Consider the following 20724-nt stretch of genomic DNA (forward strand, 5'->3'; position numbering starts at 1 on the left):
AGCAGCTTTAAAGCCTAACTATCTTATCACATTGGATGACTTTAAGCTGTGTTTCTTTTTTCGACTGCATGTGATTCTAATGCTGTCTGTACCTCCCTGTGTGTGTGCGTCTGTGTTTTGTACTTCTCCTCCTAGCTATACAATAAATATGTCTGTCGTGCATTTGTGTTTCTCAAAATCCTTCTATCAGCTTAAGCTGACGGAGGGATTCTGAAAAGTGCTTGATCATCAGGGGAAAACAGAAATTGTACAATAAATAACCCTTAGAGACGGCAGTGACGTTCCCAATCCGCTGCGACGAGTACGACACCCCAGAAACGACCCCAAGAAGGTCAGAGGAGTCGGGGACATCGGACTGACACACAAAATAATGAGGACACTTTGTCTTTGCATATCACATTCCAGCTTACTGAAAGGGAACGTTGTGTCCTCATTTGTTTCCTTCTCTTGTCACATGTGAAAATGTTTCCTTTTGATGTGAGCGCAGATGTTTATTTAGAAAATGTTGATGGATTTTCGTGTTTCCTCAGGTCACGCTCACCTGACGGACTTCAACATAGCAACAATAATAAAAGACGGAGAGCGAGCCACGGCCTTAGCTGGAACCAAGCCCTACATGGGTAACTAAACATTTATACTGTGCATGAAAAAGAAAGCTACAAGAAAAGGGGGCCTAGCGTAATTAAGTTATTCTTTTCTTTGTAATTTTAAATGCTCAGTTGTACCATTTAACTGTCTCGGTTAGTTAAAGCTCCTAGAACTATTTGCTAGAAGGTGCCAGACGCTGTTCCTTCAATTTCTGAATACATTTTTACGCTCTCATTATCACTAAACAGGCGTGTGTGAATGATATCAAAGAAATTAAACATCCTGTTGATTTGTGAAATTGGGAGGCAAATGTTCCACTATTGTATAATGCGATTGCCGAGGAAAAATGTGCTTTTCTTATGACATTTTTGCAAAGGAATGCTCCATGCACAGGCTGTCATTATACAAGCTTTTTCTTCAGTGTCTCTCTGCTGTGCTTTCAGCCCCAGAGATCTTCCAGTCTTTTGTGAGTGGAGGGACGGGCTACGCCTTTGAAGTAGACTGGTGGTCACTAGGGGTGACGGTCTTCGAAGTGCTGCGCGGATGGGTGAGACATTGAAATTGCAGTTTTTATGTTATCGGGCTGCAAGAACGAGCTCGCCTCCATTCATTCGCTCGTCTTTCTCTTCCTCAACTTGCTGCTTTTCCTCCTTTTGTCACCTTGTCTCTCTGCTAGAGGCCGTATGACATCCACGCCAGTAACTCGGTGGAATCGCTGATTCAGCTCTTCAGTACCGTCAGTGTCCAGTACAGCCCAACCTGGCCCAAGGATCTGGTTTCACTATTGAGGAAGGTGAGTGGAGGACGATGGGGCATTATTAACTTACACTTACACTTCAGTCAGCGGTCCCCATCCTTTTTTGCACCACGGACCAGTTTGATGTCCAAAAAATTTGTGTTATTTTGTAACACGTCCTCCTATAATGTGCCAACAACATTGAGAGTAACGCCCTCCTCTCTGCCCCTTAATGGTCTCTGGTCGCTAATGGTGACGCGTAAATATTTCTTTGAAATAGGGTTTGGGGACCGCTGGAATAAGGGACTAAAGCTGAACGTCTGTCATCTTTCAGTTAAATTTCCGTCCAGCAGCAACTACTAGATCTGCAAGGATCTGTCTGGACTCTGAAAATCAAATTAGTTAATGTGAATTTCTATATACATAGTCAGTAACATCGATTTATCACTGCTAATTCTGTATTATCACAAAAGGATTGTATGTAACTTTACTGAGTCCATGTTATTGCTGTCGCCTTGAAGACGGCGAGCTCACTGCTAGTGGTCGCTGATTCGTCTTTGAAGCAACCATTTCAAAAGCAGCGAGTTCGCATGTTCGTTGCACACGGTCGCGCTAACGTTTGGTTGTATTTCAATCTCTAACTGTTGTTTTCCACAGTGTAACTGTAACACACAGCACCATCCTACTATGCAGCTAGTGCAAGAAAATTTGAAAAAGGTATCATAGGAACAACTGCTTATCCGTGATGTAATATGACCCTCTTCACAGAAAGCACCTTTCTTTCTTCTATTACTCTGTCACCCAGTGTGCACAGCTCGGAGACAGATACTGTCTACAGATTTATTTCCCTCTGCCTTTTTAGTTTAAAGAAGGAGTATAAAAAGTAACTAAATTTAGATACAAAGTTGCCAAGTTAGCAACCAGTGAGGTGAACTGAATCCGGTTGTTCAGTGATGATGCGACGAATCCTACTTCCGGGCCTAAAGTAGTCTGCGTTTAATATGGCTTTTGTGTTGTTAACATGTTTAATGTTATGTATTTTCTTCTATTTGATCTCAAAAAGCTCCTAAAACAGTCAGTGATCACTGTTGACCTCCCTCGGCTTTTATTACCACTAATCATTTATTTAAGCTCAGTTTTTAAACCTTAGGATGTAACTACAGCCCAGCCCATGCAGCAGTATATGAATGACTAACCTCGTATTGTGGATGGATTATCTCAGTTGTTCTCCTGGCTGAAGTTTGGTCCTTTTACAGCATCCTGCCATGCGATTACATTTGTTCCTGACCACCGAGAACACTCACGTTAACTTTTATCGAGTGGAAAAAAGTTAGCTTGTTTATATTATGCTAACATAGCTGTGTCGCTAGCGGTCACGTAGCACATCATTATATACCAGCTAGCCCAACTTCAGTAACCCTACAAACGTCACTGCTGTTTAGTTTTCTGTCTTCATTTATGCTGGAAGTGATAACAGAGCTGTACGTTTTAATTTGTTTCCAAAACCCCGCAGTCAGGACATGCTATATTGTATTTAGATAGAAGCTAGCGAGCTAACTCCCTGCTAACTTCTAACTCCGTTAAATGTCATAAATTCCGTTTTCATAGATGCCTGGATGTTAAACTCAATTGTTACACCTGGTAGAGCAGAACGCTGATCATTTTATTAAAGATGAAAGACTTTAGACAGTTTTTCAACTCTCAGTAATGCCATAGTGATCGTTTGATATATGGATAATTTCTACATTTACAATAAAATAAATATCCAATTGCTAAAACTGAAAAGCAAATATCTACCCAGTAAACAAATATCCAAATTGTCAAATATGTATGAACAGGCTTAGCGATGAGCTCTATTCTGACGCTCAGAACGACAAAGCTCACTGATCGCTCTCAGCAAGCAGTCCATTATCTCTCATTATTAGCAAAGAGCAGTGTTTTTAGTTGGCTCAGGCCTTCGCCTTGCTGGCAAAAACTTGTAATCTTAATTTTATGGCTTGTCTTTAATCAGGTTCACGTCTTCTTTACCAGCTGGTGTTTGTGCCAACATCTCTTTCACTATGTCAGTATGCATCGCTTTCGTCCAAGGTTTAGGAGAGAAGCTATAAACATTCGGTTTGGACATTTTAATAAAATGTATATGAGCTAACTGATAAATGGAAAGGTTAGGAATGTGAATGCCAGTCCCAGGAAACTAAAGTTACAGTTTTTAATTAAGTGAAGGCAGATTAACTCTGACCCATGTTGCCTGAGTGCAGATGGTCTTCCTAAGAAAGAGGAGCAGGATGTAGAGGTAAAAAAAAGTCAGCGGAGCCAGTGGAACTGATGGTGCAGGTATTCTGTGTGTGCGTGAGTGCTGTGGGGAGGGGGGATGATCCGAGACCCCGAGGGCAAAGAAGGGATGGAGAAAGAAAATGACAGATGGGATGAAAGCACAGAAACTGAGCGTGTGGGTGAGAGACGAAACAGTGCATGTGTATCTTTGTGTGCTAACTTATCATAACGAGTGTTTTAGTCTAATATTGAGACTGAAAATGTTTTCTTAAAAGCGAAAGTGTGCCAGTTGGATGAGATAACTCGCTCTGGATCAAATGTTAATAAGATAAGATAAGATAAGATAACCTTTATTAGTCCCACACGTGGGAAATTTGTTTTGTCACAGCAGGAAGTGGACAGTGCAAAAGTTATGAGGCAAAAATTAGAATACAATAAGAATAAATACAGTACACAACTGTACAGAATAGAATAAAATAAAATACTATATACAGTAGAATAAAATAAAATAAATATACAATAAGATAAAAATAGAATACAAATACTATATACAACTGAGTAAAAATACAACGATGACAGAAAGGATTATTGCACTTAGTATTATTGCATATGTATGGATGTGTGTGCTTGATCAGTTAAAGTCTTTATTATGGAGTCTGACAGCAGTGGGGAGGAAAGACCTGCGAAATCTCTCCGTCCCACACCGTGGGTGCCGCAGTCTCCCACTGAAGGAGCTGCTCAGTGCTGTCACAGTCTGCTAATAATTCTGCTCCAAACTTTCCTTGCAATAAAAACCCACCTTATTCTGCTTTGCATCAGCGTGCTGTCATCTAAGCAAGCAAAACTGTTCTGGAAACTAGTCCTCTCCTCCCCTCTGGTGATATTTCTGTAGTTATTTGAAGACAAGATTTTTGAGTGGGGAAGGAAAACTGTGGCTTGTTCAGGAGGATACTCTTTGGCAGAGTGTAAGTGCAGAGCAGGAGTGCGTGCATGTGCTCTGCGTCTGAATGACTGAGTGTTCTGGACGGAGCGACGGTCTCTTCCGCTCTGCTGCTGATCGATTACCGTGTCTGGACTCCACCGAGACTGAGCTAACTGGCCCTGCAGGAGAAAACTGAATCAGCCTGTGACCAAAAGAAGAAGAAAATAAAGCGCAGGAAGCGAGCTAACACAACAACAAAAACCACATCCCATTGTCATCTCCAGCGTTTTACCCCCGAGGTGAAAAATGAAGCACATGGCATTCCATTTAAAAACACAACTGTATCAGCACCAGCTCTTCTTTTCTCCCTGGACTGTGCGACTCCATTCATGTGTGGTGTCCATCTGTTCTGATCAGTGCAACAATTCTGATTCAACCTGATTGGAGTCAGATTTGATTAACAATTCCTCCTGTTGGTGGATTTATTAGTAAAGGTGCATTCGTCCTCCTGTTCAAATGTAGTGGCAACATAATTATTAGTTTTCTACAGAGAAGGAAGAAAAATTATGTTTTGGTCAATTTGTTTGTTTCCCCATAAATAATACCACATTTGTAGATTGAGCAGCAGAGTTGAGTATGTGGGTTGCGCCCATGAAAAACTTGCCAAACCTTCTCTTGCTAGTGCCAAACAGCTTTTTCTGCTGTTGGCTCTTCTTTAGAGCTCCTGGTACCCCAGGTGCTGACAGTCAGGGGCCTGATTGGTCCTGTTCATCGATGAGTCGGGAGTTTTCCCACACCTGTTGGGTTGTACGGTCAAAATGTTGCAGTGTTGATTGCTGCACCAATAAGGTAACAGTGTGGAGACAGTGCGGTGGCGGTGTGGGTGGCGTCTCCCTCACTGGAAAAATGCGACTTGTCATTATTATAGACAATCTCAATGCAGAGATGTCTCCAAGATGAGATTCTGCAGCCAGTGGCAATCCCATATCTCCACAGTCTGGGACCGAACTCTATCCTCCAAGATGACGACACTCTCCGCAGATCGAGGCTTATCATTGACTAGGATGGAATGACCTGCCTGCAGTCCTGACCTCAACCCCACTGGGATCAGTTTGGATGTGCTGCTTGTGCCAGAGTGACTAACACAACCACATTGGCTGATTTGTGACAAATGAAGAATAGGATGTCATCACATAGCAGTGTGTGACCAGGCTGGAGACCAGCCATCCAAGCCCCTGTTTGTTAAAAGAATAAACTGTTAAATTGCCAATATCTCTTTATTGTGTTTCTTCAGGCTTCAACCATCCAATCTAAAAAATGACACCAGCCAAGAGTCAGTACCAGACGTTTTATAAATGAAAGACTTTTATAAATGAAAGAAAGATTGTAGGAATAGTCTTAACCACTTGAGGTGAGGGCTCTTCAAAAAGAAATGAAGCTGCATTTGACTCTCACACTACCATGATCTGAAAACCTACACAGACAGATTATAAGAATGTATAGTGATAAAACGCAAAACCAAAAAAGCAGATTTCATGGTTTCTGTATCTGCATGTCAGAAAGCCAAACGATTGCTATTAGCTAGATAAACATGCAAGATCAAAAGGTTTTGACAGCAGACGTTTAAGATAGTTGGGGCACAAAAATGAAACCGATACAGGGTCCTGGTAGTGTGCAGGCTGGCACGCTATCGTTTACTGGGACACTCAATGGGAATACGTGTTTATTAAAAAAAAATATTTTAGCTTTCGTGCTGTTGTAACTGAAAAACAGTTACTAGTTTCCGGCTTTAGAATAGTGACCAAAAATCACATCCTATATCTCTTAAACGATTTTCCAAATCTTCCATGGAAAGCATCAAAAATCCAATCTCCATCAGGAGTTTTCATAAGGATTTAGACCAGGGGTGTCCAACTCCAGGCCTCAAGATCAGGTGTCCTGCAGGTTTTAGATCTCACCCTGGGTCAACACACCTGAATCAAATGACTAGTTCATAACCAAACCTCTGGAGAACTTCAAGACATGTTGAGGAGGTAATTTAGCCATTTAAATCAGCTGTGCTGTCACGTCTAAAACCTGCAGGACACCTCGAGTCCTGGACTTGGAAACCCCTGGTTTAGACAAAGCACTCACACTTTGGTTGATGTCTGTACTGGTCTGTTGTGGTGCAAATACAATGTTCTGAAACTGGACTGGTTAAAGTGCAAAGTTGTTTTGTCTTGTTTTTTGTAGACTTTGGAAATTTGCACAGCCCTGTGAATAATTTTGCTTTATATTATTAAAGTCACAAGCAGAGAAAAAAAACAAATATAGGTCTCCAATGATAAGTGAGATGAACTGCTCGTCACATTGAGAATGGTTGCTCAAGCTCACCCTCACATCCGCTCTCATTTTCTCTTCCCTTTGAAGAGATGATCCATTTTATCTGTTCCTTTTATTAATGCAAGACTTCCAGCCTCTTGGGTTTGATCATTTTTATTAAAGCTAATAATCTTTATTTATAGTCTTTTTTTTAACTCTTGCATTCACACAAGGCAGCACCTCTACCAAAACAATGTAAGGTTCACAGTCCTGCGGGTTTAACATATCATTGAGTTCAACACATACAAGCATATTAGTAAGATATAGCAGATGAAAAGGGATGGCAGGTGGTAAAAAGGAAAGGAGGGAAAAAACAACTCATGTAAGGGTTTTATTTCACCTCCCGTGGAGATCAGCCTGGCTGTGAGCGAGGAGAGAAGGTGCGAAGGTGATGTTGCTACTCAGAAAGTGATGTTGATGAAGTGTGTGTGCGTCTTTTCTTTCCAGCTACTGACAGTGAACCCAGAGCATCGTTTCTCCAGCCTGTCTGACATGCAGACCGCTCCCTACCTCTCTGACGTCAACTGGGACGCTGTGTATGAGAAGAAAATGGAGGCTGGATTTGTTCCCAATGTTAGTGTAAAGCCATCACATACCTCGCTCTCTCTCACACACAGACTGAAGCACTCCTTCATGCTTGCTGATCATAATGAGCATTTTTGGCAACTAAATAATGCACGCTGGCATGCAGCGTCTTTGCGGTGCACTCACCTTATATTCCTGCTTGCATGTCAGTGCATTCATGTGTGCTGTTCCCTGTTGATGCTCAGAGCGCGTGCACTCTGTGGTCCATTTACGATGGATGCTGCTCCTGTGTTTGTTTCTAATTATCTCGCGTGCATCTCGCTCACACAGAAAGGTCGCCTGCACTGCGACCCCACCTTCGAGCTGGAGGAGATGATCCTGGAGTCACGTCCTCTTCACAAGAAGAAAAAGAGGCTGGCAAAGAACCGATCACGAGACAACAGCAAGGATTCACAGTCTGTAAGTGACACGGTGCTCTGCACAGAGCTGCTGCGTCCGTTCTTTTATCTCATGAAGCAACACTTAGTGTGATACCTCTGATACCAACAGCTTTGACTTTTATGCATAGAAGGCACAAACTAAACCATTAGTTTGCAATTAATTTGCTTCTTAGTGAGTCGTGAGCGCTACCACTAAAGAAACTTTTTAAAGCAGTGTGTTGGTAGCTGCTGGGAGTTTTGATTTGATTTTAATGCTTAGAATATACATGATCAGGCATAACAACCTGTGACATGATAACACTGATTATCTGTTCATCATGGCACCTGTTGGCAGCTGGGACATATTAGGGAGCAAGTGAACATTTTGTCCTCAAAGTTGATGTTAGAAGCAGGAAAAATGGACAAGTGCGAGGATTTAATTAAGTTTGACAAGAGCCACATTATGATGGCTAGACAACTGGGTCAGAGCATCTCCAAAACCACAGCTCACGTGTTCCCAGTCTGCAGTGGTCAGTATCTCTCAAAAGTTCCCTGATCTAAAGAATAGTGAAAACCGGAGAACTGGTAAACACTGTAACCAAATAAAAGTCAATAAAAATAATAAAAAGGATCCCAGTCCTCAGAAAGGCAAAATGATCTCCATCTTCTTTCATATTTAGTAACCAGAGATGAAGTCCTCTTAGTAGTTATATAACCTCTGCATTAAAAGCACTATGTTCTGTTAAGGAGGAGGATTTTGGAGTCACGAGTATGAAGGTGGAATTGTCACTGCATCTGTTAAAAGGCCTCTTCTCTTTGATCATACAAAGGGATCATTTTCGTTTTTTCATCTTCAAAAGAGTTATTTTCTCGTAGGCACCGATATGATTTGCTGTTTACCTGTTATTTTGATCTTTGTAGCCTTACCTCCAGCAGATTAGTGTGGTTTTTGCTTTGTACAGTTAGGTTTTTGTTAACTTTTGGACAATTACACATCTTCTATAATGTAGCCTTTGTGCAGCACTGCAGTAGACTTTGAATCCCAGTCCTTGTATGATTGTGCAGACTTTCAACTTAAGATCAAAGGGGTTTAACAAAAGCATCGCATTAACTGTTTAGGAATTACAGTCATTTGAATACACAGTCTCTATTTTTAGAGATTGAAAATACAAAGATTGTTTTTAGTACTTGGATGAAGCCTAGAACCATGGACGTCACCCATGGCCTTCTTGTCAAGTGTAAATGGTGGTTTTGCATATTGTGATAAGTCGCGTGTTTTTCCATTCATGAAAGCATCTCTCAGTTGTAGCCTATGAAAGTTAAATGCCTGCCTCCTTGAGAAGTTTTTGCTCGGTCCTTCTCTGATAGGCTCATTTTGTTTTTTTCAGCCTGATGATGGGCTCCTTCATTTCTATGTCAATCCATTTTTACAGAGAGTTTCAGTGAAAAACTACCAAGTAGCTTCCAAGTCCAACACTTGGAATCAGCTCCGTATCTTTCATCTGCTTCAGCTCATGAAATAATGAGAGAACCGAGCACGAAACATCTCATCAATAACCTGCTTACTTTTGAGCCTCTAAATATGAATTCTTGCAATTCCTAAACAACTAATCCAAAGCTTTTTTTTTTCATAACCCTTTAATTAAAGGTGAAAGTCTTAACTTCACTGAACAAAATTACAAAATGTGTTTGATTGCCCAGATACTTACAGACAGACTTAACTGTCATTGCTAAAAGCGAAAGATTATGAAGGGAACACCAGAAGAGTCGTGTAAATTATTTTTACCCACTGCATTACTCATTGGTACAGTTTTTATAAAGAGCCCGGGCCATTCCAGGATAACAATGCAGCTCAGGCTTACCTTTGTCTCCGCTCTGTCACATCCTGTCAACACTGTATATTTTTAGATTGGCAGTGAGCCAGCTGGCATTTTTTTTCCTCAGCTGTAGTGAATTACCTGTGCTCTTAGCTCTGTGATACAGTAGAAGGATAAAGCGAGACACCTGTGTAATCATGCTCACAGAGGCAATACAGTACAGTTTCTATATCGTTGAATACTTGCTGTCGATCCTTGGAGTCTCAACCCCCACCGGTCTCGGCAGTTTGCGTCCCCCTACCTGAGCCCGTTCTTCCTGTTAAAACAGATTTTTTTCTTTCCACTGTCACCAAGTACTAACTTGATTGTTCGGCTACGCTCACACTGCAGGCGAAAGCGCATCAAATGCACCTTTTTTGACCCTATGCGACCCATATCCGATCATGCTATGACAGTTTGAACAGCACAAATCCGATATTTTCAAATCCGACCTGGGTCACTTTCATGTGTGGTTTAATCCGAGACATATCTGATGTCTTAGAAAGCGACTGCTGTGTGAATGTTCATGTCGCATTAAATCCGTCTTTTACGTCACTGACATAAGACGGACGCCGATTATCAGCTCTGGAGAAGACAAACGAGAAAGCATGGCGGCCATTGTTAAAGCACGTGCTCTCTTTTTTTCTCAGTGTCCTTCTTTCTCTAATTAATCTCAGTAGCCGCCATTTTTACTTTCGTAAACAGAGTGCGTTGCATGTCTTCTTTTGCGCATGCGGGCCGTGAACCGTTCACACTAGAGCGTGTTTGCTGTCACATTTTATTTGTCGTGTGAACAACCAGACAAAAAAAATCAGAATTGAGCATTAAGACCTGCAGCGTGAACGTAGCCTTAGAGCTCTCTCTCTATTTCTCACTTTACAATATAAAGAGCTGTTGTTGTGATTTTCCACTGTACAGTTAAAATTGAATTAATAGGCTGTTCTGTTAAAGGATGAAATGAATAATCCCCAAAAAAGAAAAATTATTGCAGTTTAAATGTTAACAATTTGAATTTCAGTTCGAACAACTACAGCAAAACAAAAGGATTTTGAGGTAGCAGATGAATAGCAATGCAAGATATAAATGTCCTCCTCATTTTGCCTTAATGCGTGATGAGGTCTGCTGTCTGATTTGTGTGTGCTGTGAGCAGGATCAGTGTAACTGCAGCAGTGCAGTCTCTGTTTCTTTGCTTTGGTGTTATGTTTGATTGAGACATTATTTACCACAGACGGGAGACGTCCTCTCTGTATTTATGAAAAGCAGCCTGCACCCATCAGACGCTCCTCATGACATCAGCGCGTGTGCGTGTGTCACGTGTTATCAGGGCTGATGAACATGTGCAAAGAGCGTGCACCTCTAACAAGAGGGTTGTGAGGCGCTGTGTGTGGAGCACATACATGCGTGTGTGCCCGCTTGCGTGTACTCATACTGCGTTATTACTGAGATTATTAAATTATGAAGCCTTCGGTGCCGTTGTCATGGCCCCAAGTGCTTTTGGAAATATGAGCTTCTATTTTCGTCTTGGGCCAAACATCCAATTTGAGGAGAGCTCACAAACAATTCATGACTTGTTTAAAAGAGCAACGAGGGGGAAGGATGAATATCCCTGGGAGGTCACGCACTTGACAGATTGAAGTTGACGTCAAGTTTTGTTTTGTGTTTTTTTTTAATCTGCGGTTCTTGATGATGCTGATGATGATGAGGTCGATGTGTAAGGTGACGATGAGTGTGCTTTGTCTGTCATCTGCCTGCAGGAGAACGACTATCTACAGGAGTGCCTTGAAGTGGTGCAGCAAGAGTTCATGATCTTCAACCGAGAGAAGTAAGAGAACAGAAGAGCAGCAGACCGTCTATAACACGGGCTAAAAGCAGAGGTTTCTTTTTTTTATTCAACGCAGCCAGAATGAAATTAGCTACCATTAGTGTCATCCTTTTAGAACGAATGCAAAGGACAGAAACATTCCTGCCACTTGCCTTGTTTGCCCTTTAAACAATCGGATTGATATCCTCAGCTGGAGCTAAATTTAATCTTCTTTCATGTTTCTTTTCTTAGATTGTGAGGCAACATAGGGGTTCATTTGTCTTTGATCTTAAAGCTATCTCGCAACCTCTTATTTTTGGGGGGCAGCAATCATATATTTAGAAAACCAACGGCAGTAATTTAGCTAAATTAGTGACACTTTAATTACAGTTAAAACTAGATATTTTGCCCATAAACCCCTGAGACAAGAGGTTGGCACATTTTACTGTTTCTTTTATTAAATTGCATAAAATCCATGCACAAAAGACAAATTGAGACTTTAAAATGATATAGCAGTTTAAGGTAACAAAGCATCTTCGTCCTTGTCCTTGTTTCCCTTGCTAGAATCAACAGTCAGCTTAACAGTTATGTCACAATCATGTCAATCAGGAACCAATGCAGGCACAGGGAGAACATATAAGAGGCTCAGTTGATCAGGAGGACCAAAGCAGGTGCTGTCTTCCTGCTGTAAAGTGTCGGCATTAACCAGTATGCTAGCATTCAGTCCTGTAATAATACATAGTTTCAAATATGTTAAGGTTCTTGTTTTTCAAGGTGCTACTGGTGCTGAGAAACATCTGGGGGGGAATGCAAAAAAATACAAATTTCTCACAGCCTGTGCTTGTAGATATTATATCAAACTTAAACGCCTTTACTGTTTAATCATGAAAGTGTCTCCTTTTACATTTTTCCCCATGCAGATGTTTTTGCATGCTCATTTCATAAGATTCATGTAAGAAACGGACAAAAAGTAGAGTCTTACACAATGTCTGACTTGTGAAAATAAACAGTCGTGTGAAAAAAGTTCCAAAGGACTCTTTGCAGTCCTATAAAAAGCTCAGTACATTGTTCCCTCGTTTATCGCTGGAGTTAAGTTAAAAAAAAAAAAAACTGTGATAGGTGAAAGCTTTATTTTTTTCACTCACTACACACTTTATACACTTTTCTCAGACGGGTAACTCAGACGGTAACTTCTACCTTCCTTTAACATGTCCACAAGTCCAACTTTTTGTGCAATGGTTAGCATCTTCCTTGACCTTTTGGGTGCTACCGCAGGTGACTCTGACGGTGCAAAGCGTTTCGTCGGCATTGTTGTGTTTGTTGGGGAGAAAACTTACAGTACAGCACTTCACAGTCACACTGCTAGCAACAGAAGATTTATGTATTTGACAGGCTGAACGCATTCTGTACTGTACAGGAGATACGGCACGAGATTGATTGACAATGGTCTACAGCCAATCAGGACGCAGAACACAATGTGCTGTTTAAAAAAAAAAAAACCATGCAAAATTGCACCAAAAAAAATGTACAAAAGAGCGAGGCCGCGGAAGATTAACCGCGTTATAGCGAGGGACCACTGTACACCCTTACTGCTTCCATAGGAATTAAGAGTATAAGTAGCTGCTGCACTTGATTAATTAGGCATCAGCAAGTATGGACGCCTGTCTTTAGGTGTGGAGCATTCACGTATGTGACAATGCCACAATCGTTCAAGGAGTCTTCCATGCAATGCTCAGCGAAACTGCAAAACACCTGCATCTCAGACTGTACAGGCAACAGTTAGAGTGTTAAATGTTACATTTCATGACAGTACGATTAGAAAACGAGGGAGCAGGGATGGTTTGTTAAAAAGGGTTGCCAGGAAAAAGCTTCATTTCACTGGATGCAGAGGTTTGCTTTGGAAAGTTACATCTGAACACACTACAACACTTCTGTAATCATGTCTTTTAAACATAGAAGACTAAAATGGAGATGTTTGGCTGTAATGGATAGTGCCATGTTTGGCCTAACCCAAACCAGCTCATCAGCTCAAACTCCTTATAATAACGGCCAAGCACGGAGGTGGAGGGGTGTTGATTTGAGTTTGGTTTTTGGAGTTTTTTTGCAACCATGGGACCTGGATACCTCACAGTCCATGATCTGCTCTGTAAAACAAAGTATTCTAGAGTCAAATGAGACCATCGTGTCAGCTAAAGCGTGGCAGAAACTGGGTCATGCAACATGACAACGGTGCTAAGTGCATCATCAAATTTACAACAGAATGGCTAAAAAAGAAAGGAATCAAGGTGTTACTATGGCCCAGACCTCAAACCAACTAAAATGCTTTGGCAGGATCTTAAGAGAGCTGTCCATAAGCAAACAAGGAAGAAAATAAGGTTAGATTGATAGGTAAACAATTAGCTCGATATTAAAACCCATAAAAACCTCCCAAATATATCAATAACAACAACAATATGGATCAAGTGTAATGTCTTGTATGATCAAAATGCTGAGGATGCCACTTTCATACGATAGTATAAGGAATGTACCTTGTATGAGTCACATTATACATAAATATTTACTACATTTCTTTTCTGTATGGGCGACTTCATTTATTTTTTCCACCTTTTTCCCCTCTGTTGTGTTTGTTACGTTGCAGATACAGCACACAATCAAACATTTCTGACTGTGCATACTGATTGTTTGACTAATCTGGAGGTTTATTTAAGACCCGTCTGATTGTTTTGACTGCTCCAGTTTCTCCTGCTGTCAGACGTTGCTGCAGCGATATCAGTGTATTTTCCCCCCTACGTGGCCATGACATTAATGGCATGTTACTTCTATTTATAATAGAGGGCATAATGTCTAGAATTATGTGCAGTGATGTGCATTATATAGTAAAGTCTAAAGGCCTCTTGACTATTTTTCTGAGGATTTTATAGCTCAAAAGTTTGGAAAAATAATTTAATTACACAACATGGGGGCATATCTCGGCTGCCATCATAAATGTGGTGATTTAGTTTTATTTATATAGAGCCAGTTCACAGTTAGTTTATCTTGAATGGGTTTGTGTAGTGAGATAATAATATTAAAGACAGACTCAAACTATAAGATGTATCCCCTCTGAGCAGGTACTTGGTGACTGCGGCAAGGAAGAACTACCTTAGAACAGGAAGAGACGTCCAGGTTAGAGGCAGCCACCTGTAGCAGGCGATTGGAGAGTGAAGGGAAGGAGAAGAACGAAAAGAAGTGCACCTGGCAAACATGCACACATATTCATGAGTCACTGTGTTCCTCAGGTTGAAAAAGCGTCAGGAGGAGGGTCAGTCAGAGGCCGGGAATTATGACGCTAGCGGCGACGGGGACGGAGAGGCAGAAAGCGGAGCCGCCGATGAGGACGCGAACGAGCCAGAACCAGGACCGGAAGCTGATCCCGAGCAGGCTCCCGAGTCTGCCTCCAAACTGAGCATGTGCGGCTCAGTGTGTTCCTCCCCCGGCAGCTGCTAGCGCCACATCGCCTCACAGTGACGATGGCAGCTCTCTCTGGCGGCTGCGGTGTTTGTGCCATGCCAACAGATACCTTCTCACCTCTCTCTCATGTCGTAGCCTACAGCGGAGAAAAATGACAGCGGGGCAACTTGGCGCACAGCAGCAGCTCCCATAACGGTTCCCCTCATTTACACCCCCCGCCCCCCATAGCATCTTTTTGGTAAGGCATGAATGAAGCGGAATCCCAGAGAGTCCCTGCCTATTGTACCTACCGCCCTAGAGTAAGCTCCAACTTCTATGCAATGTTACAGTATAGCATGACAAAATAATAAGGTATCACTTACTAGGAGGTGTCGTTCCATAAGCAGAGAGCCACACGAGCATGATGACATCCCGAGCAATAGCAGTCTACGGCTTTTTGAATAAGGTTAGTGGTTTTGGTGGAGGTGCCTCCCTTTATTATCCCTGTTCCAGATCCGATGGGGGACGACTGAATTATTCATCACACGAAGGCACTCGGTTTATTTTATTGCCTGTGTCTTCAGTTCACTCTTCCCCCCCTTTCATGTGATGTGTGCCCTAATTTGGAACATTTTTTTCCTCCTGGAGCGCCTTCCTCTTGTTGCAACACCTTCCTGTGATACATTTCCAGTAAGTGTTGATGGCTGTCTGCAGTCAGCAAAGACAGTGTGACTGGTTTCATGTTGTAAACCTGTTTAAAGTTGTGCCTGTCGATGATGATCGGTATTTGTTAATCACACCGTAGCCGTGGATGCGTTATAGGGCAGATTTTCCTCTTTTAAGTCTTAACCAGCTAGCTGTTTTTTCTTTTTTCCCCTTCAGGCCTTTTTAGGAGGAGAAGGTACTGAAGTTAAAATCAGTCCAGCAATCAGAATGAAAAGTTGTGCTTGTCACTGTGTCCAAAATGCTTACGAAGATTTAGTATTTTAGCCCTGCACCAAGCTCTGACCCAAAGAGGGTTCTGAAACTCAGCTCACTGCCAACAATGGCATCCTTTACACATCTATAAGAAAGCTCTGTTTGCTTTACTAGTCTTCATCATCTTGTTAAGTGCTTAGTTTAGGATAAAGATCATCTCCCTGTAGAGGTTGGTTTGGGGTAGCTGTGCCCTGTCGGTACATCAAACTGCACAGATGAGCTACTCTTTGATTGTCGTAGTGAGAGTGGTACATTTTAGGGTGGCGCCGTTAATCTCAGTCTGAGAATATGTAGCAAAAGACCACCTTAAAAACCTGAAGGCCTAACAAATTGAAAAACCGTGTAAATAGCATACAGTGTAGGTAATTAAACTGACCACAGTTTTATGTGGGACTGCTAACTCGACGTGTAAACTTAAGGAAGAGCTGTGTGAAGCTTCACACCACTTCATCCCGCTCTTCTTTCCAAGTGTGCAGGCACAACTTGTAGGCAATATATGCCAAAGCTTTTCTACCATTTGCAACCATTTCTAAGGAACTTTGAGTGTGTGAATGTATGTCTCTTTATCCCTCTGATAACATAAAGTCAGTTATTTCTGCAAGTGAAGACATCGTAATTTATACAATCATAACGTGATGATGTGCAAACTGTCTATTTCAGGTAATGCATCTTGGGAAATACACCTGTTTGCTGTCTTGATGCAGCATTTCCACCAGTAAAGCTGTTTACCCCGGCAGCTTTGACTGACCTTTGGGGGTTGGAGCCACAATTTAATGTTGCACTCAGTTAATTTTGTGCCATTGCCTGCTGTAATGTTAATTGTGAGGTGCAGACAGAACAGTGTTGGCCTAAGTGCATCTCTGCACTCCCACTCTGCTCGGTCAACGAATGGTCTAGCCTCCACAGTGTAATTAGAGGACATGAGTGAAATATCACATGAACAGGTAAAACAGTATTAGCTACAATATTTGCTTCACTCTTTATTTACTTTTGCCTAAACAGCCAACAGAAACAGTTAATGCCCAGCTATTAACCAACTTGATGACTGAAGCTTTTGTATTTTAAAAAAAATTTGTTCTTGTGGCCAACAGGGGGATTAATTTAGGCCCAGTGGCTTTCCAGGGAAGATCGATACTCATGTCTTTGTTTTAAATAAAGAGCTAGAGTCAGGTAGTGATTAGCCTAGCTTAACATAAAGAGTAGCCACAGGGCAAAACACCTTACCAAAACCTGTAAAAGCTTAGAAGTTAACATTTGTCTTGTGTGATTAATTCTTATATAAATATTAATGTAGTGTTAATGTGCTCTGCTGGTTAAACAGCTAGATGTAGTGAATGAGTGGTCCTTAAAGGATGGATAAAACGTTCAACATGTAGCTACACCACTAACTGGGCTGCTGAACCACCAATGGTTTGATTTCGGGCTGATGGTCATGTGACAGGCAAGAGTTGGGATTTTGCTGGCAGGGCAGCTCTAGCTTTGTAACGTCTTTCTGTTTTTAAAGCTACAAATAAGAACTTGATAAATTCTGTGTTAATGTTCTTTCAGTGTTATAATGTGAGAGTTGCCTAGTAACAGATTGTTCTAACATAATTATGAAAAAAAGCCAAACTCTGATACATTTTATTCAAGTAATGTCACTTGATAGTAAAGTGTTACCAGTTGACATGTTTCAAATGGAAACTTGAATATCAATCTAACATGAAATATAAAGCACACAGAGCTCCGTATAGTCTACTGTAATAATACATAGCTTATTAATTCAGGTGTGGGCTTCTTCACTATTAGTCTCATATGACAGATCGATGTGTTAGCCTAGCTCACAATGAATATTTTTTCTAGGACCTGAGTCGTTTTACTCACATGCAGTTTCGCACATGCAGGGTTGAAAAATATTTACAGTGTTCACAGTAACTCTGATATGATGTGAACATAGCATTAACCTCTATCAAAAGAGACAAAAGACAGTATCATATTTGGCTTATGACATTAGGGCTGCTCAATTAATCGAATTTTAATCACGATTACGATCTGGGCTTTCAACGATCATTAAAAATGACTGAGCCGATTATTAGCCCCTCCCTCATTTATCCGCGACACCTTAAAGGCTGTCTGTGAAAATATTGTCGGGCATAAACCGGTCCGTGGCGCAAAAAAGGTTGGAGACCGCTGATTAAGAGGGCCCGAGCTTGGAAAGCTAAGCAGAAGTTATTTGGAGAGTGACTGCCGTTGGTTGAAAAGAGAGTTTAAAAAAAAAAAAAAACTTCAGTGGTGTTGCACACTATTTTACATTATTTTTTTAAAGTTATTGTTAACCCTTTAAAGCCGGTCAGAGCAGCACGCTCCGTTTTGCGTAACTATTTTTAAATCCCTGTAGAACCTGAACCGTGTAAGCTAGCGCAATAATTTGTTTTGCATATGAAACCGGAGGAGTTGTACTTACATCTGATGCCATCAGCTTGTCCTCGGTCACGGTTTCGTTCCACATATAGCTTTGCAAAAATTGCATAAAAAGCGCTTGCAGGAACAAAAACATAATATTCCAGAAACAGCTTTGCCGTTCCTATCAGCTGTTCGTAACACTTCCCACAGTGAAATGATGCACATGCTGTTTTCTTTGCAAATTTGCATCATAGGATTGTTTTTTGTTTTTCCTGCAGTATATAAAAATTGGTGTATCTCCAAAATAAAACTATGAAGACACTCAAAATAAATTTCCTGTGGTGGGAAACTATTTTTTTGCAACTTTATTGTATTTAAAGTTTTGAGGGATAAACCTCTTAAATTTCTCCAAGTAGAAATATATGTAAACAAAACAAAAGCGATTTTCAATTTTTTTTGTAGTTTATTGCACTTTTTTGCAATTTATGTAGTTACTATGGACTTAATGCATACATATTATTAAAATATGGGCTATAACAGTTGTATTGATGTATAGCAACTTGAAATGCTCCCACAAATGGCACTACAACATGTAAAAAAAATAATAATATAAGCTCTGGTGGACTTGGTTCTATGGTAGGTCTTAAAGGGTTAAATAAATATCGTCAAATAATCGTGATCTCAATTTCAGTGAAAATAATCGTGATTATCATTTTTGCCATAATCGAGCAGCCCTATATGACATGTTAGCTCTTAGCTAGCTTGCTAACATTCGACGCTAGGATACGGAGACTTGTGATTACAGCTTCTTCACACCAGCCTTTTTAATATGAAATACCAGGTAAACATGTTCTACAAATGACATTAATGAACGTTCTGTTATTTTAACTTTGAAAAGCTTTAATTAATGTGATAAGTTGACCTATGTTTATTTAGCATTTTATGTCAAAATGGCTGCTGTGTAGTCACCATAGCTAATTTTAAGCTAACCTAATAGCTGATACTTTCAAAACGCAGGCTGACTGCTTGATAAAGTTTTTTTTTTTTCTTAATAAAATGGATCTATTATTAAGCGCTTGTTGAATTTTTAAACCTCCAATAAAACTCAGACAAGTAGGAAGTTGATAAAATGACGTAACTTCCACTGTTAAGCTAGGCTAACAGTTCCCCAGCTCTAGCTGTACAGTTGACGCTCAAACGTGACAGATGCTTTGACCTTGTTCCCAAAGGGAAAGCAAATAGGTGTGTTTCCCAAAAGTAAGCTGTTTCTTTAAAACACTACATTATGATTAGATTAAGAAGCTTTCTTAAAGAGACATGAAATGTTATCTTCCAAGTCTGCCAAAATGTGTGAGAAATTGAATAGTCTTGAGCCCTGTGCTTTTATTTTTGCATGTACCTTTACAGTATAAGCCTGTTTTTTGCCAAAGCCTGGAGCTTGAGCCCTACCGGCTGATTTGTGCATGCACAAGCTTTTGGCAATAGCATACCTCGACGCTCACCTGATTATCGACACAGTCCAAAATCAGAGTATAACCGGCCTGCGTGACTGTTTACTTTAAGCTGTACAAATTGTATAATCCCAGTGTTACATGGACGGCATGATATTTTAGATGATATGCAGTACCTTTTTGACATCCTGTAGGTTGTCTTAATGCTTTGTTCCAAGTATACAGGCTCGTACCCTCATGGTGAGTGGAATGAGGTCAGCAGCTGTGTGTCTGTTGTGGATTAAGTGTTGCATTGTTGTCTCTGCAGCAGAAGATGAAGATTTGAAACTGGGGCATGTTTTCACTTCACCTCAATACAGAAATTGCTGCATTAAAAAAGAAAAAGAAAAAAAAAACAAAACAAAACTGATTGTCTCCATTTGTGGTTATTTCTCAGACTCTGTCGGCACAGCATCAGACTCACCGTAGGCCTGAGGAGTGTGTGGAACAATGTGTTAATTATGTAAATGGAAAATATTTGATTTTAACAGTTAATTTAGGCGTAACTTTTCTCAAAGTTACACCAAACTAATCTAGGCTTTCGTTCCTTGATATCAGTGATCATTCCTACTTGGATCGTGCGTGCAAACCCTCCCGACATATTTCTTCATGTATTAATGTTCTGTGTTTTAAAACAAGCCATCATGCTATATAGTTTGACCAGCAGCAGCATGTCTCAACCATTTTCTCACCGACTCTTTTGAGATTCTGTAGGTGTCTTAAGTCTGTGGTTACAGTTTGAAACTCAGTGCCCCGTCGAGAAAAGAAATCAAGAAGAAAAATGTGATCCATGCCACTCGTTTCCTCCCTTATGATCCTACTTTGCATAATGTTCTTGTGCTGCAGGATTTTTACAGGGAATCAGTAAAAGGCCTTGTTGCTGAAACGGAAACTGCTCCGTGTGTTCAGAAAACATGCTGCTTCAATCGCTTTGATAATGAAAATAAATCTCCTTCCAATAAT

General features: G+C 40.8%; 1 protein-coding gene across 2 annotated transcripts in view; it reads left to right on the forward strand.

Annotated features, from left to right (window-relative positions):
* stk32c (serine/threonine kinase 32C) overlaps positions 1-20723 on the forward strand; it is a 106606-nt gene extending 85883 nt beyond the window's left edge. For both annotated transcript variants that reach the window (XM_085297583.1, XM_085297585.1), the window contains exons 6-12: positions 531-620; positions 1032-1135; positions 1265-1381; positions 7329-7454; positions 7737-7865; positions 11436-11503; positions 14761-20723. In XM_085297583.1, coding sequence (XP_085153709.1) covers positions 531-620; positions 1032-1135; positions 1265-1381; positions 7329-7454; positions 7737-7865; positions 11436-11503; positions 14761-14968 — 842 coding nt within the window. In that variant the 3' untranslated portion in view covers positions 14969-20723. The remainder of the gene's footprint in view (positions 1-530; positions 621-1031; positions 1136-1264; positions 1382-7328; positions 7455-7736; positions 7866-11435; positions 11504-14760) is intronic.
* The last annotated feature ends 1 nt before the right edge of the window (position 20724 follows it).

This window comes from Mchenga conophoros, linkage group LG13 (assembly GCF_057382185.1).
Source record: "Mchenga conophoros isolate Kocher_MC1m ecotype Shallow Benthic linkage group LG13, M_conophoros_male_GT1.1, whole genome shotgun sequence".
Classification (NCBI taxonomy): Eukaryota; Metazoa; Chordata; class Actinopteri; order Cichliformes; family Cichlidae; genus Mchenga; species Mchenga conophoros.